General features: G+C 38.6%; 1 protein-coding gene across 2 annotated transcripts in view; it reads right to left on the bottom strand.

Annotated features, from left to right (window-relative positions):
* The window catches only part of DNAJC24 (DnaJ heat shock protein family (Hsp40) member C24), a 45,983-nt gene extending 29,110 nt beyond the window's left edge, over nucleotides 1-16,873 (bottom strand). Inside the window, exons 1-2 of one of the 2 annotated variants that reach the window (XM_067462695.1) lie at nucleotides 16,847-16,873; nucleotides 11,671-11,806 (exon numbers count right to left, since the gene is read on the bottom strand). In XM_067462695.1, the coding sequence (XP_067318796.1) occupies nucleotides 11,671-11,778 (108 nt within the window). In that variant the 5' untranslated portion in view covers nucleotides 11,779-11,806; nucleotides 16,847-16,873. Of the gene's footprint in view, nucleotides 1-11,670; nucleotides 11,807-16,762 lie in introns of both variants that reach the window. The other variant, XM_060766328.2, reaches the window with a different exon arrangement.
* Nucleotides 16,874-17,936: the final 1,063 nt, after the last annotated feature.

The raw sequence follows: 17,936 nt of genomic DNA on the forward strand, positions 1-17,936 counted from the left end.
TAATAAAAGTCCTTGTATTTATATGTGGAAATTTTGCTCATAAAATCTATTTTAGTTGCAAGTTTGGAGGAAAGGGAGAAACATGACATATTTTTCAAGTTAACTACTGCCAGAATGCCATCAATGAACACTCAGACAGCATTCTTTAAGTTGGTTTTATGTACATTCACACTGTGAGAACAGAACTTAATGTTATATTATTTTAAACACACAATTTACACTGCTTTATGTATAGTCCATTAGAATTACTATATTTGCCAAACAGAAATTAAAGTTCACAATAATCTATTTTCAGTCTACAGGACAAATACTATACATTTAACAAATAATTAAGAGATTTGTTTCAGCTATTTTTATACCACATTAGGACAAAAAGGTAAAAATTAAAAACAAAAAACCTCAGGGACAAAGTACCTGAACCAAATACAACACACTACTGCCACCTAATGCATACTTCAAGATTACTTCCAAAAACGTTTGAGCTTCCCTCCATTCTACTGTATATTCAAACTAAATACTTTCAACAATAGTTATCATTTTTTAAATTAATTGTTTTTATTTTAAAATGTCTCCAACTCAGGAATATAGACAAGAATATACTGTACATTTTTTTCCAAATATACAAACTATGAAGGAGGGATTGCAAAAAGCAAATGAACAAAAACAAAGTACTCGAATGGGAAAGTTTTTTTTAATATTCAGATAACTTGCACAGATGCATATATCAGGAGTCCTAACAACATGTATCTGTATTGCTTTCCAGGACATTTACTAAGGTTTTGTTTGAAGATGGGTTTTATATGGAGAAGAAAACTCATCCAAATAAAGAACCTGGATTTAATTTTTATTTACAGACAGCATGGTGTATTCATTTCAGCATTTGACGATGATTCTGGAGACCATTATTCAAATCCACACCCAGCCATGCAAATGATCTTGGACAGGCCATACAATTCCACCCTAGAGGAAGGCAAAAGCAACTCTCACCCACAAACAACTCTTGCCAAGAAAACCTACGACAGATTTGCTTTAATGTCTCCATAAGTTAGAAACATCTTGAAGAGCACACAATAATGGTAACAATATTTTGTACATCTTTTTGTTAAAGAAATAGAGTGCAATCTTGAGTTCAATTCCACTAGAGGGAAGGAGTTAGGATGAGATTTGGTTAGGCAAGGCTACATTTTATCATCCTATCTGGTTAATTTGTATGTTGGAACTTATCATGTGTAAAAACAGGATTAGATTAGGGGTAGGAGACATGAAAATTACTAGAAGGGACACCCACATTTCAAGATATGGGGATGACACCACACTATTAGCAGAAAAGAGAAAACACATGGGATTAGTGAAGAAAGTCAAGGAAGAAAGCCCAAAAGAAGGATCGCAGTTGAACATTAAGAACACAAAATAGTAGCCACAAATGATTTACATAACTTCGAAATAAACTATGAATACATTAAAACAGATCAAGATTTTCCATACCTTTGCTCACTCATTAATCCAAATAAAGACTATAGTCAAGAAATCCGAAGATAATGAAGACTTCGTAAGGCAGCTATAAAAGAACTAGCCAAGATCCTGAAGTACAAAGATATATAATTGAATACTAAAGTTTTGATTGTCGTATTTCCAATGTCTATATATGTTTGTGATTGCTGAACTGTGAGAATAGCTGATAGGAAGAAAATCAACTCATTTGAAACATGATGCTGGAGATACCATGGACTATTTGTTAAAAAGACAAATAAAGGGGTCCTAGAGTAAATCAAACCTGAACTCTCCCGAGAAATCAAGATGATGAAACTAAGACTATCGTACTTTGTCCATATCACGAGAAGACATGACTCACTAGAAAAGACAATAATGCTTTGTAAGACAAAAGGCAATACCAAAAAAGGAAGACTACATTCCAAACGGATACACTCAGTCAAGGAAGACCCAACCCTGAGTCTGCAAGTCCTGAACTGGGCAGTTGAGGATAAGATGACTTAAGAGGTCTCTCATTCATGAGCTTGCCATAAGTTGACTTGACTTGATGACAGTTAATAATTAACTGTGGTGGACTCAAGGGAAAATTTTGTCAAATGAAGTGAGGAAGGAAAAGGCCTATATATCAATACTGCAGGTACTGATCCCATGGGGATGAGAATCTACTGTATAAACAGGCCCCAAAGTTACGAACAAGATAGGTTCTATAAGTTTGTTCTTAAGTTGAATATGTAGATCAGAACAGGCACTTTTACAAGTGTAATTTCAGCCAAAAAATATATTTTAAGTTTTTGATAGCATAGCAAACACCCCTGTAGTTTGTTTTGCATTCTGTGCCCCTGTTCAAAAGTTTTCTCCTCGCTTTCTGTCCCCCCGTGATAACTGAATTTTGAAAAAATTGGCTTGTTGTGGAAACAAGGATTGGTGATAAAGCTTCAGTTGAGACACCTTTCCCCCATGACAACTTTTTCAGGAGTGAATTTCCCTTCCGAGGGGTATATTTCTTTCTCTTCCTGTTGTCTCAGCCCTCTTCTTAAGTATGAGTTACGTGTAAGTTGGATGTTTTTAACTCGGGGACTATCTGTATATTAGTAAAGGTAGAGGTTTTTGCCTGACATTAAGTCTAGTCAAGTCCAACTCTGGGGATTGGTGCTCATCTCCATTTCTAAGCCAAAGAGCCGCCATTGTCTGTAGACACCTCCAAGGGCACGTGGCTGGAATGACTGCATGGAGCATTATTAACTTCCCACCAGAGATGTACCTATTGATCAACTCACATTTGCAAGATTTCAAACTGCTAGGTTGGCAGAAGCTGGGGCTAATAGCAGGAGCTCACCTCGGTCCCCAGATCTGAACCGCTGACCTTTTAGTCAGCAAGTTCAGCAGCTCAGTGGTTTAATCTGCTGCATTACCAGGGGCTTCTATATCTGTATATTAAATAAGGTAAAGCAACAAGAAAAAATCCCCAAGGATCACAATATGGGAAGAATACTTGAAATGAACTTCTAACGAAGAAAGCCATGCATAAATTACAAGATGTAGAGCAACTAACAATGTCAGAAACATCAATACACAGCTCAATTATCTTAAAAGAAGAAGAGAGATAAAATCAGTACCTACAAAGTGACAAGCTCAGTTGTCATAATGGCAGAGTTAAAAAGGTGCCTCTTCATATACTAAGAAGCAGCTGTCTCTTCCTGTAATAGGGATTTAACCCTATCCCTCTTAGGGAGTTGAATACATATTGTCCATCTATAGGAGAAATGTGTTTGCTTTGTTTACAAGGCTAAAAAACTGAAAGGGCTCATCCTACAGCCTGCAAATTATTTATTAAAACCACAGCACTTTAAAGATCAATTCATGTACTTTGATCAGAAGTACTTTGATTAGGAAAACCAAGAAGGTGCGCCATTTGCCCTCCTCTGCAACCCCCAATTTTTTTCTTAAGGTCTGAGACATTCTCTGGAAGAGAGTGATGAGTGATGTAGAGGGTTAATGCAGAGAGAAGTAAGTCCTCTTATATTAGAAGTTTACTAATATAATGTTGGATTAAACCCATGCTTAAAGACATATATGGTCCACAAAGACATGAGTAACTAGATCTTTGGCCTACTGAAACATTGGAGAGATAACCTAATTTGACCACTCTTGCTTTCTCCCCTCCCCCTCCAGATTTTGGTCCTCTCTCCTAAGCACTATCTTCCTCATATGAAATTCAAGATTTAGGGTGAATAATATTTGGGGATAATATGGACGAAGACTTAATCAGCAAAGATCTGTTCCTATTAGATTAAAGAAACTGGAAAAGAGGATTACTTAGTTGTAAATACCAGTGCAGATTTCCTAGTTACAGTGGTTTCATCGGGAAACCTTCCCAGTTGCTTTGAATCTCATCTGTGTGCAGCAAATGATTTTGCTGCTGAGAAATGTTGTCAGGCAGACTAATTTTTCCTATATGAGAAGAACCTGATATTTCAGCACACCTTTCATTTCCTTGTCCTTCACTGCAGCAAAATCATTTGCTATGTTGGAGCCCAAACAGCTATATTGTACTCTCAAACTAAAACTCAATTTATCCAAACTTACAAATCTACGGGTTTCTTCAACTGACTTAAAAAATATTAGGTGTTCTTCCAGATTTGTGCAAGTTCATTAACATCACTTTTAGAAGAGCAGCAACAGTTTGGTTGGGGACTATGTTCTATCAATATCTGTAGAGTGGTTAAGAAAGCACTTAAATTTTCTTGTTGTCAACTTAGGGTGCCTACACTGCTGATTTAATGCAGTCTGGCATCACTTTAATTCCCATGTCTCAATTCTATGGAGTCATGGATTTTATCATTTTAGTCTTCTCTGCCAAAGGCGGCTGCTGCCTTACCAAACTACAAGTGTTTGTTTTTGTTTTTAAAGAGAGAAATTGGGTTCTTTTTAACTTCGTGATTGATGAAGTCACAACTTTTTGTGATTTAAAGCAGATACACTATATGTATCTGCATACACACAGGAACTTGTCAGAGATATGTTGTACATCACATTACAAATACATTTTATCCTTTCCTTCTGACATAGGTATACCAGGTATTAACTTGTTCTGATTTTCTTCTTCTTCACTGAATAGAAAACACTGAGTATATGGTTTCTGAAGGTCCTGGACCAATAGGAATTGAAAATGAATGACATTTGACAAAAACATAATGCCATTTTAATGATGCCAGGCATCTTTGGAAAATTACAAGAGACAAGCTAAACCAGTGGTTCTCAACCTGTGGGTTCCCAAGTGTTTTGGCCTACAACTCCCAGGAATCCCAGCCAGTTTTCAGCTGTTAGGATTTCTGGGAGTTGAAGGCTAAAACATCTGGGGACCCACAGGTTAAGAACCACTGAGCTAAACTGTCTTTTATGTCTTAAAATATTATTTTCAAATGTATTATAGGGCATTAAATTAACTGTAAAATAAATTGCCTACAACAAAATTGATAAGCATTGCCAATCTGTGGAAAACCATGCTTGTGAGTGGACTGACAGTTCCAAGATCAGAGATACATGGAAGTGGAAAGCCAGGTAGTAGCAGCTGATGTGTGAGGAAGGAAAGTTTTCTCTTATTATCTTGTTTTAATGAAGGCAAGCACAACAAAGAAAGTGAAATGATTGAGTGCTTCCTTGAGTGTTTTCAAAAATAATTGCTTCCCCTTTAGTATTTAGTGTTATCCGCTTTATCTTGAGCTTGCTTCCTTGTATCCCCTTTGATTCTATAGTATGCTTCGTTTGGAATTTCCCAGAGGTATATACTTGCAAACCTAGCAAATTCCTATAGGATAGCTTTTCTAAGTGCTTCAGCACAAATTTATGATAACTTCTATACAGCCATTCAATTAAATGGGGTTCATTATTATCATATTCCTCTTGGATACAGGGATTACACTATAATAGATATAAGAGAAGCATTCTCATAATAACATAAACACACTTCAGCTTTGTTTATATCAGTGTTTCTCCGTTTAATATTTGAGAAAAAAATTGATGTGATCCAAAGAATAATAAAATGGGAAAATTAAGTCAACATACTATAGAGTTGTTGAAAGGCAGGCCAAATTAATGAGAAATCACTTCATAACTTTACCTGTTTGGGAAGTGACTGCTACTGCCAGATCATCATGTCTCATTTACCCCAGAGTAAGTGCCATCTGTTCTTATGTTATACTAGAAACAGGCACAGTCACCTCTTGCTCCTTAGTTAGAGGGCAAATCATTGCTATTCTAAGATAAATGTAGTCATTTCATGATACAATGGCAAGTATTACAACATCTGCATAAGATTTTTTTCTTCAGAAAGCATATGTTTATATGAGTCTGCCAAACGTTTTGAAGAAGTGGAAAGAAAGACCACACAAGCAGCAATATCCATCAGCAGAGGAAGAAAAACATCTGGGCTTTTGTAGTAAAATATACAGCAGTACCAATTTGTTTGTTCAAAACTTTAAAAAAAACCCAAAAACATTTCCTATATAAGGATATAAAGATCTATATGTGGTGGTGGGGTGGGGGGACAACCCCCATCTCGAAATGAAGTATTTTTGCAAGTCACGATGCTTTTTTCCTTGTTTATTAAGAAGTTTTGGTGAAAAATGGAAAATACTTATTAATTTTTTTAAATAAATGAAATGGTTCTGAAGAGGCCAAGCTAATGCACTCTTTTTTTGGCTAAATTGCTTAGCCAAAATTGGGGTGCACATTACAGTGGGGGGGGGGGGGGTAAAGTATTTAGTCATATACCAATTGTATAAGTTCTCCCACTTAAAAAGATGAGAGAGGCCTGTAATTGTCATCATAGGTAGACCTCAACTATGAGAGACAACATGAGAAAACACATCCAGAAAATCACATTGCCTGATTTTTAACTAATTTATTTGCAAATTATGGTGGAAAATAAGTATTTGGTTCATAACAAAAGTTCATCTCAATACTTTGTTATTTATCATTTACTGGCAATGACAGAGGTCAAATGTTTTCTTTAAGTCCTCACAAGGTTGGCACACACTGTTGCTGGTATGTTGGCTCATTCCTCCATGCAGATCTCCTCAAGAGCAGTGATGTTTTGGGGCTGTCACTGAGCAACGCATACTTTCAACTCCCTCCAAAGGTTTTCTATTGGGTTGAGATCTGGAAACTGGCTAGACCACTCCAGGACCTTGAAATGCTTCTTATAAAGCCACTCCTTTGTTGCCCTGGCAGTGTGCTTGGGATCACTGTCATGCTGAAAGACTCAGCCACGTTTCATCTTCAGTGCCCTTGCTGATGAAAGGAGGTTTGCACTCAAAATCTCAGGATACATGGCCCCATTCATTCCTTCATGTATACGGATCAGTCACCCTGGTCCCTTTGCAGAGAAACAGCCCCAAAGGGTGATGTTGCCATCCCCATGCTTCACAGTAGGTATGGTGTTCTTTGGATGCAACTCAGAATTCTTTCTCCTCCAAGCACAAGTTGTGTTTCTGCCAAACAGTTCTAGTTTGGTTTCATATGACCATATGACATTCTTCCAATACTCTTCTGGATCATCCAAAGGCTCTCTAGCAAACTTCAGTCGGCCCCGGACATGTACTGGATTAAGCAGGGGGATGTGTCTGGCACTGCAGGATCTGAGTCCCTGGCAGCGTAGTGTGTTACTGATGGTAGCCTTTATTATGTTGGTCCTAGCTCTCTGCAGGTCATTTATTAGGTCCTCACGTGTGGTTCTGAGATTTTTGCTCACAGTTCTTGTGATCATTTTGACCCCACGGAGTGAGATCCTGCGTGGAGCCCTAGATCGAGGGAGATTATCAGTCGTCTTGTATCTCTTCCATTATCTAATTATTGCTCCCACAGTTGATTTCTTCACACCAAACTGCTTGCCTATTGCAGATTCAATCTTCCCAGTCTGGTGCAGGGCGACAATTTTGTTTCTGGTATCCTTGGACAGCTCTTTGGCCTGCACCATAGTGGAGTTTGGAGTGTGACTGCTTGAGGTTGTGGACAGATGTCTTTTATAGTGATAACAAGTTCAAATAAGTGAGACCCAGAAATCTTGCTCGTTTGTAGGTAATGTTGTCTGTCATAGTTGAGGTCTACCTATGATGATGGGTTGAAGAAGGGAAAGCTAATGATCAGATAAAGCAAAAAATGGACAGAATCCTGGACTGACTACACTTAAAAAACACTTTGCTGTAAAGTTGGAGGGAGGGGGTAGGGGAAAAAGGGGGGCAAAATGTAATGGTTTATGGATGTATATAAAGTAAGATTATTTCGATGGATTAAATGGATACAATTACCAAAAAAAAAACATTAAAAAAAGAAGTCTACCTATTATGTCAATCACAGGCCTATCTCATCTTTTAAGTGGGAGTACTTGTACAATTGGTATCTGACTAAATACGTTTTTTCCCAACTGTACATTCGATGGTGCATTAGAATCGCGCCTAAACAGCCCCCTTCCAGCATTTCTCTAAACCCAGATACCCAGGGTGTCATGGGGTCAATGTAAGTCAAAGCTGACTTAACAAAAATTAACAACAAATAAAAATGATACAGCACTGGACATAGCTTTGAATGTCATATACCCTCATAGCTGTACTATAAGGAACATGGGACTATTCATAGAAAAAGAGTGGTCTGCATTTCAGAGCTGGCATTTAGGCTCTGCGGAGGAAGAAATTCTTCAACTGTAATACTCTAAAATTAATAGACAGCTATCATTTATCTTTGGAATGCACTCAAGTAAAGTTGGTTGGCATTTTAAAATGTATATATAATCTTGCTCATAAATTTAAGAAAATACATTTAATCATATCATTTAACCAAATCACAACAGGCACTAGCACCATCAAAGTTGGCAGGCTTAATTTTAGATCTGCCAGCTGTGTTAAGATGCACGCACTTGTGATTGTGCCACCCCTAAGCTCTGCCTGTCTATTACTTTCAAACAGTCAGTCTATCAACTTGAACAACAATCTCTGTGTCTGACAGACCCTGGATTTAGGAAAAATAAAGCACTCCAACTTTGTTATTTCAGAAGTAGCCATTATGGCAATTTAAATTTTAACAGCCTTTTAAAGCTAAGATGTGTGTTTTCAAGGAACAAAAGCATCTTCAAATGTGCTTAAAATACTGTATATACTTATGTATAAGTCAACTTATACATAATTGGGGGGGGGGGGGTTGTGGATTTTGATATACCCCATAGATAGACTGAGGGTCACTCCACGGAAAAGGGGAAGCTCTAGCACAACCTAGAGGGGTGGCTGCCCCTGACTATTGTCATTTTTCTTTCTGATACAGTCAAAAAGATATTTCGCCACTCTACTCAGAGAAGGGAACGGTTTCTTTTTTTGATAAAAGTTCAGGCTCGGCATTAACTCGTATCAAAGAAGAAACTATCTTCTTCTCTACGTAGAATGGTACAAGGTGAGAGCTTAGGCCATCCTAAGACAACCTAGAAGAAGCAATAACTCCTCTACTATCTTGATGACCCTTTCAGGGGAAGAGCCAAAAAGGTGCTGCTGGCACCCAGGCATTTAGAAAGACCAGAAAGGGCACTGCAGAGGTGAAAATGGAGGGTATTACTGGGTTTTCTTGGGACAGTTAAAGTATACTGACCTATGGATTAGTTGACTCAGTTTGGGGAAGGGTATTAACATTTCTAGAATTATACATGAGTACATACAGTAGAGGTATAAGTACAACTGCACACAGGTAGACCTTCCCACGCTTGTAATAGCCTCAGATGTAAAGTTCGTATATATACAGATTCATTTTTATTTTAGCCAAAGCAGCTCCTTCTGTACATATTTACAATCAACTTCTCCAACTACTGAGCACAATTTAATAACTTTAGACTACAGCTTGGTCTTGTACATTACAACAATTTCATAAACTGGGCCATTTACGGTCAAAGAAAAGAAGTGAAAATGCTCTGAACGGTATGGCAATCTACCAGCTAGGCAGAAACCAAATCTAAGGACTAACAGAATTAGTCATTGAATGTTTTTATTCCATAAGTGAAAGAGATGCCCTGAGTATTTTTTTCTTAAAAGAATATATAGCTCAGTAACAGTTTTCTCAATGAGCATAATCAAAATGAAAATTAACGAATCCCTCCAGTATATTACTAACATGTAAGTCACAGGATAGGTATGTAAGGAAGAAGCCCCAGTTGCTTTTGACATGTACAGAATTGCACTGTAAGGTTGGCATGAGCAAATACTGGGGAGGAAAAGCCAAACAGCTTATAGACATTATCATAATCCCCTGGAAATCTTTGAAAGAGAAGATTTATAGGTGTACAAAACTAAAAATAAGTTCTATATGCATTTACCTTTGATATAGTTATACTCATGATACTTACTTCATTCTTACTTTTAACAGGCAACACACTGCATTCCTAATTACAGTCAACACTTGCTTCCACATTCTCATTCTTATCCACTTTACCAAAGTAAATACATAATCCCCATAACTATTTTTGTGAAATCATAAGGATTTACTTTAAGATTAGGACAGGAATTTTAGTAACAGCATAAAATTTCCTTGCACTGTAGTTTATCTCCAAGTGAAAGATATTATGTATTATCAGCAGCATCACATGCAAGTAATTCTGGACAATAGAAATGTATATAGCCTGATTAGCAGGTGAGTAAATGGCATCAGTTGCTAGTTGGAAAGTATTTCCCCGGCAACCCAATTTTGAACAACTCAAGGCTGAGAGAATGCATTAGCTTTGACTTTCCAACACAGATTCACTGAGGGGAGGAGGAAATCATTCCTCCCAATGTCCTTTGCTCCCTGATTCAACAAGAATCAGGAAGTAAATGGCAAGGGGCTCAAGGTAAGTGGCGATTTCCTTCTTTTGGGGGGGTGAATGGAGATGCAGGGAGGGTTGGAAACCACCTATGTCAGCACAGCTGGGTTCTGTGGCTGCTCTCCCACTTCTGAAGCAGTTTCTCATTCATGAGGAGACAAGCCGGTTCAAGCCACATTTTGTGGCTGTGTAGAAGCACCTTTGGATGAACAGGATTAACAAAGATGAGATTTTTATTACAAGGTTAAGAGTCTCCTGATGTCTGGTTTATGCTGATCATCAGAAATGTGAGAAAGAACCACTATTAGTTACCAAAGAGGAATACATTACCAAGTTGTAACTGAAAACATGTGAAAATCAAACAATGATAACAGGTGGCTTCAAGTAGCACAACTGGCATTGTCACAATATAAAAAGCACACTTGTATTCAGTTTAATATACTTCTGCGAGCTCTTAGGCCTTTATTAATTACTTTATGGAACAGTGTACATCAGATGGTACAGAATCACACATGTAATTTACACAAGATGCTCTACAAAATAGAGAGGTTAGTAATATATATATTACATAGTAATATATAATATAGGCTGCTCTGGGCCAGAGTAAAGAAGGGGAGCTGGGAAGACAATTCCATCTTGCATCCTGTGACATCAGAGCCCCTCCCCCCCCCAGCAACAATATAATATTATATAATACTAATTTTATGAATGATGTATTAGTACTATGCTAATAATGTAGTATGCTATATGTACATATGACTTGCAAGTCACTCTGAGTCCCCTTCGGAGTGAGAAGGGAGGCATATAAAGGTCGTAAATAAATAAATAACTAAATAAATCAAAATAATCATTCATATCCTTTCCTTTTAATTCCATTATGGCAGTTTAACAAATATTCTTACACGCAGGGGAGGAGAGACTGGACACAATCTTTTTCAGTTAGTGCCTCAAGTTCAATTTATCCAACAATCCCAATCTAGTGTTAGTGACATTATAATTGCTTCCATGGTTGCAAATGGCAAACTCACAATCACAGATTGATTCATTTCATACTGTCACAATTTAGAAATGTAGGTCAGGCATTTTCTTTAATTAAGATAATTCTTCAACTACCTTTTCAATTCATGTGATGAAAAACAGTGACCCAAATTTTGTACATTTTCAGAATGTTAAATAACTCTAGTATGCCAAGATTATTTAAAGAGAAGAAATCAACAGTTTCACTTCTTCAGCTACTTACACAGACTTTCCTCCCTTACTAGATGAAGTTGCATTTATATATCACTTATCAAACAAATCCTGATTTAAAATTATTTGTCTTTGTATGTATTTAAAGATATACTTACCAGTAATACTAGGCTTTGATACTTCCTTTTCAGTTCCGCTAAACTATCTGATGGTTCTGCACCAAGAATTCCGTACCAATCCTTTTCAGGTAGTTCTCCCAAAGCCATTGCATGACTAGGTAATTAGCTCTAGCATCTGATTTGGTAATAAGAACAAAATAAGAAATTTTTAAAAATAATTAAAAGGTCATGGTGTGCATTAGTATTAACAAAAAATAAAAAAGAGAGAGAGAGAATAAGCTTTGAACTCTGTGTGACAATAAAGGCTGCCAGTACAGGACTTTTTAATGCATACAAAATAATTTATCCGTTTGTGGATTTCTAACTCTTTCTATTTCAAAGTCTCAGGGAAAACAACCTCCACAGTTTTTTCCAAACTGTCAAGTCTCATATGGAAACAAAATTACTGTTATTTACTCATGTACAAGGTTCTGGGAGCCAAAAATATGTATTTTGATATGATCTGTTACTCACCACTATTTCCATATTCTTTCCAAAGTTTTCAAAAATGTATTTGTGGTACAGAGGGAGTTAGTGCTTCTTTTAGGTTCCCTCTAGGACTAAGTTCAGAGAAAGGGGGTGATTCCTTCTTGCTTTCACATAAAAAACAAGGTATAGGACTTTCACTGACCCATTGATAAATCAACTCAGACTTTTGTGGACAATTGTTTTATTAAATTTTCAAGTTATATACAAAGATACAAGAGAACTTCAGAAGAAGTATGTCAAAAAGAGGAAAATAGTTGGGGCAAAATAATGATGATAGAAAAGAAAACAATATCCATAATATACAAGAAGTTATTGGAATGGAGTATGGAAGTATAAGGAGTTAAAGAATGTATGATAAATGGGCAAGAAACATTGGAAGATCTATAGGATTGGATGGTTGGGAATCTATTTGGAAGAAAAAGCTGAAATACACACAAGCATATGACCTGCAAGAAAATTGGACAAAAATGTTCTGTAGATGGTACATGACACCACATAAACTAGGAAAATATTATAAGAACTTAAATTCAAATGTTGGAAATGGGTTGTTGTAGGTTTTTTCGGGCTATATGGCCATGGTCTAGAGGCATTCTCTCCTGACGTTTCGCCTGCATCTATGGCAAGCATCCTCAGAGGTAGTGGGGTAGTGACCTCACTACCTCTGAGGATGCTTGCCATAGATGCAGGCAAAACGTCAGGAGAGAATGCCTCTAGACCATGGCCATATAGCCCGAAAAAACCTACAACCCAGTGATTCCGGCCATGAAAGCCTTCGACAATACAATGTTGGAAATGTGGAGAAGTGGAAGGTACATTTTATCACATGTGGTGGCAATGTAAGAAAGCAAGAAAATATTGGAAAGAAATACATGAAAACGTGCAAAAAAAATATTTATTTATTTACTTTATTTGTATACCGCACTCTCTCAGCCTGTAGGCGACTCAGTGCGGTTTGAAAATTTGAAAATTAACATTCCATTAAAACCCGAGATATTTTTATTGGGAATTTCAGATATAAATATGGAAAGCAATATAGACAAACTTTTATTTCTCTTCACAACAGCGGCAAGAATTTGCTACACTAGATTATGGAGAAAAAAGGAAACACCCACAATTGATGACTGGAAAAAGAAAATTATGGACATAAGAAATATGGATAGACTAAGCTATTTATTGCAAACATATAAAGGGACAATAGAAAAAGAGACAGATTGGACACTATTAAATAACTATCTAAAGTAGGAAAGTAAAAGTAAAATATATAGATTCTTAGATTAACCCACTAATTGTAAAATATAAGATAAAGAAGAAATGAGAAAAAGGAGAAAAGCTATAGAAGAAGGAAAAGGAAGACACCCTCCGTGAAGATCCCTGGAAGTCAGACTGAAGAAAAAGTGAAAATTTATTATCTTTGTTTCTTATTGTTTTTAAATTTTCTCCCCCTCTTTCCCCCCTCCTTTTTATTCCTTTTTTTCTCTTCTCCTTTCTTTTTCTTTCCTTCTCCACCCCTCTATTTTTAATTAACATGTATTATAATATTCAATAAAGATTACTTTAAAAAAGAAGTATGTCAAAAGCCCACAACCCTGATGCTAATGGAGGCAATATTTCCAAACCAATTGCCAGAAGTACTACAATGTCTAAACAAATTCCAAATTTCAGAAAACATGAAATATGTTTAGTGATCTTTGACTTTTTCCATTGGCAAAAACTGGAAATAAGTACAGTAACATCTCACTTAGAAAAAAACCTTTTGTTAGCCACACTTCCTTCCTCCTGTCCCTCATAAACTTCTTTTAAAAAAAATAAATTCCGGGCTCATTGGCTTTGAGTTAGTATTTCCTTAAAATAACCCAGTAATACTTTTGAAACACAAGGAACTCTGAACTTCAGGAGAATTTGCAAAAAATATAATATTAGATGTGTCTAAAACCAGACACTTTTGAAACCCTAGCTATTGAAAACTTTTATGCGAAGGACAATGGAGGGAGCATCCATCATAAATACTAATCCCACTGAATTCAACAAAATATACACTTTAGCAAGTGTACAAGGGATTATGAACCCTATTTTGGATTTCAGGTTTTGATATTTTTTTTTATATCAGCTTCTATTAAAATATTTCTCAGATACTAACAAAAAAGAAAAGAGAACAAAACAGAAGGAAGCAAACCACACTCTATTCCAACCTACTTTATTCCGGGAAATTGCAATCTTGATGTCTTTCCTTGGTACATAATACAATCAGTGTCAAGCAATGCCTAACAGCTCATTACATTAATGAACAGTACAGAAAGAGTAAGCCTTTGTAACATGTTGACATGATAATGACAGCTTCTCATTAACTGTACACCAAGGGAAGTGCAGGGCAAAGAAGGCAACAATCCAAGGAACTGGATGATTGGAGGAACAGATTTATATGACTCTTGTAACAGTGGAGGTACTTCACAGCACTCACAGAAGCCACTTTCTCCACCTGGCACAAGTTCTCTTTGCTTTTATAGAAAACTTTGATGAAGTGCAACTCTTTGATGGAATTTCTGAATTGCCTGGCAAGAAATCAGAATTTCTGAGTACTTTGGAAATATAACGTTTTTTTCACTGAACCAAATCCAATATTCAACAGCGAGAGCCATAGTGTGTGGTTTTTAGTGTTGGACTAGAAGGCTGAAAGCCTAAATCTTTGCTCAACCACAGAAAGCCATTAAATGAGGTGAATTACATTCTCTCTCAGCCTCAGAGGAAGGCAATTGCAAATTGTCTCTGAACAAATCTGGCCATATGTTGGTCTTACCTTGAAGCCATGCAACAATCCATAGTAAAAGGGTCACTAATGCTCACAAACAAATATAATGATTCTGCATTAGATCAAATACTGGGATAACACATCAATGAATTTGACCTCAACTCTTTACAAGTGTTAGTATCCCTACATTTCCCATTTCCTTTTATCTAAAGATTAATAGTTAGCCCTGTATCTAAGGATTCTGCTTCCATGGATTCAAAGAAAATTCCAAAATATCACCCCTGATTTTGCCATTTTATATCATGGACACCATTTTAGTATGCTATCGTATATAACAGGATTTGGGAACCTGTGGATTCTGGTATCTACTGTGGTAACTTGGAGATTTCCAGAATGCCATGGGGTCATCCCGCTTCTCTCCAAACACTCCAATTAGGACTAAACATGTTCCACAGACACAGAATGTTGGCTGATCCTTTAACCAAAAAAAAACAAAAACAAAAAAAACAAAAACAAAAAAAACAGGGAAGGAGAATAGAATCAAATGGGCTGTTGGAACTCAGGGTACACTGCAGAACAAATGCAGTTTGACACCACTTCAATGGCTATTCCTATGGAATCCTAGAAAATGTAGTTTAGGGTTTTTTTAAATGTCAGGAGCAACTTGAGAAACTGCAAGTCGCTTCTGGTGTGAGAGAATTGGCTGTCTGCAAGGACGTTGCACAGGGGATGCTCAGGTGTTTGGTGTTTTGTCATCCTTGTGGGAGGTTTCTTTCATGTCCCCGTATGGGAAGCTGGAGCTGACAGAGGGAGCTCAACCCACTCTTCCTGGATTCGAACCACTGACCCGCCGTCAGCAGTCTTGCCGGCACAAGGGTTAACCCACTGTGCCACCGGGGACGCCTATGTAGTTTGGTGATAGGTTACTGACATTGCAAAACTACAAATCCCAGGATTCCATAGTGCTGAGCTGTGTCCATTAAAGCAGTGTCAAACTGCAGTCAATCTAGATCAGGCACGGGCAAACTTTGGCCCTCCAGGTGTTTTGGACTTCAGCTCCCACGATTCCTAACAGCCTCAGATCCCCTACTTTCAGGAAGGTGCCTGAGGCTGTTAGGAATCATGGGAGTTGAAGTCCAAAACACCTGGAGGGCCGAAGTTTGCCCATGCCTGGTATAGGGACACCCTCAGGTGCTGCGCTGTGTACTACAACATTTCCTTGCTGGGGCAAGGACTCCGCACGTTGATCAACAGAGTAGTAAAAGGAGATCATTCACAACCACGAATCAATTCTTTCCAAGCACTGTAAAAACCACCACATATTGTGTAAGAAGTAAATAATAATGATGATAGAATCATAGAGTTGGATGAGACGGCACGGGTCATCTAGCCCAACCCCCTGCCAAGAAGAAGGAAAATCACAAAGCACCCCTGACAGATGGTCATCCAGCCTCGGTTTAAAAGCCTACAAAGATGGAGCCTCCACCACACTCCAGGGCAGAGAGTTCCACTGCTGAACAGCTTTCGCAGTGAGGATAATAATAATATAAGGTGCGTGTCCCTACGTGGAAAAAAGGGACTTCCAGATACTAGAAACAGACAAGCTGTCTCCCAGGCGGGGTTTCCTTTAAATGAGTTGTGGTGTTTCACGCCTGGGCTGCCATTTTTAACCTCTTCAGTCCCTGAGAGGAGTGGCTCGGGACAGGAAGCGAGGCCCGTGTTATCCCCAACGGAGGCCGCCAGGTTGAGTCAGCTGGAGCCCTGGCCGCAGGCGGGACGCCCTGGAAACGGCGCTCCTTCTCTGACTGCGCGGCAGCAGAAGCCTGCCTCCCCTCCAGCAGCCACGGGGTCGCTTACCTCCCCAGCGCCGGGGTCCCGCCTCCTTCCCGGGCTTCTCACGGAGAGCCACCCGCCCGCCTCCTCACTCCCTCCACTACTAACCCGGCACTGAGCGCTTCCCGCGAGATCTCAAATCTCGCTCGGGCTCTCCAAGCTCTCGCGAGATACCGTCCTGTTGGTATTCCAGATTTGTTAGTAGTCCCGAGGGCAGATCCAGACCCTAAAGTCCTAGTTCTTACCTGAGCTTGGAAGCTAAAAAGGGAATGACACTTTGGTGGGAAACTAGGCTCCATTTCAGAGGAAGGAACTAGCAAATTATTCCAAGGTATTTAAAAAAAACCCTCTAAAATCAGGACAGTAAGTAAACAGCACTCTGAAAACAGGAGAATTCCAGACATGAAACAATCAGGGCCAGCTAGCACCTCCCAAGAAAGGATTCCCCCAGGCAGGAATCAGCTAGGCCTTGAAGCTGCAAGGCTTTGCAATGCTAATCAAGGTGATTAATTGTAACATTCACACTTGCCTCCAACAGGCAAGAATTCTTTCTCCCACTCCAACAGATACATAAACCTCCTTTGCCTAGTTTCCAACATACCTCAAAACCTTGACTGGGAGGAGACCCACTGGGTCGCCAATGTGTTGTTGAAGGCTTTCATGTCCAGAATCACTGTGTTGCTGTGAGTTTTCCAGACTGTATGGCCATGTTCCAGTAACATGCATGCCCAGTGTGGAACACATCCCACCACACTAAATCCGTGGATGTGGCTCTTAATGAGACATGCCACATTATCACGGGGTGTCTGCACCCTACACCACTGGAGAAATTACACTGCTTAGCCGGTATTGCACCACCTGACATCCGCCGGGAAGTTGCAGCCAATAGTGAAAGGACCAAGGCAGAGACATCTCCAGCTCATCACCTGTTTGGGTATCAGCCAGCACGTCAACGACTAAAATCCAGACATAGTTTTCTAAGATCTACAGAGACACTCGCTGGAACACCTCAGCAAGCGAGAGTCCAAAAGTGGCAGGCTCAAACCCAGAACTTCAACCAATGGCTGATACCAAATGAGAAACTCCCCCCTGGGCACACAGAGGACTGGGCGACTTGGAAGGCACTGAACAGTCTGCACTCTGGCACCACGAGATGCAGAGCCAACCTTCAGAAATGGGGCAACAAAGTGGAATCCTC

The sequence above is a fragment of the Anolis sagrei genome, chromosome 1 (assembly GCF_037176765.1).
Source record: "Anolis sagrei isolate rAnoSag1 chromosome 1, rAnoSag1.mat, whole genome shotgun sequence".
Taxonomy (NCBI): Eukaryota; Metazoa; Chordata; class Lepidosauria; order Squamata; family Dactyloidae; genus Anolis; species Anolis sagrei.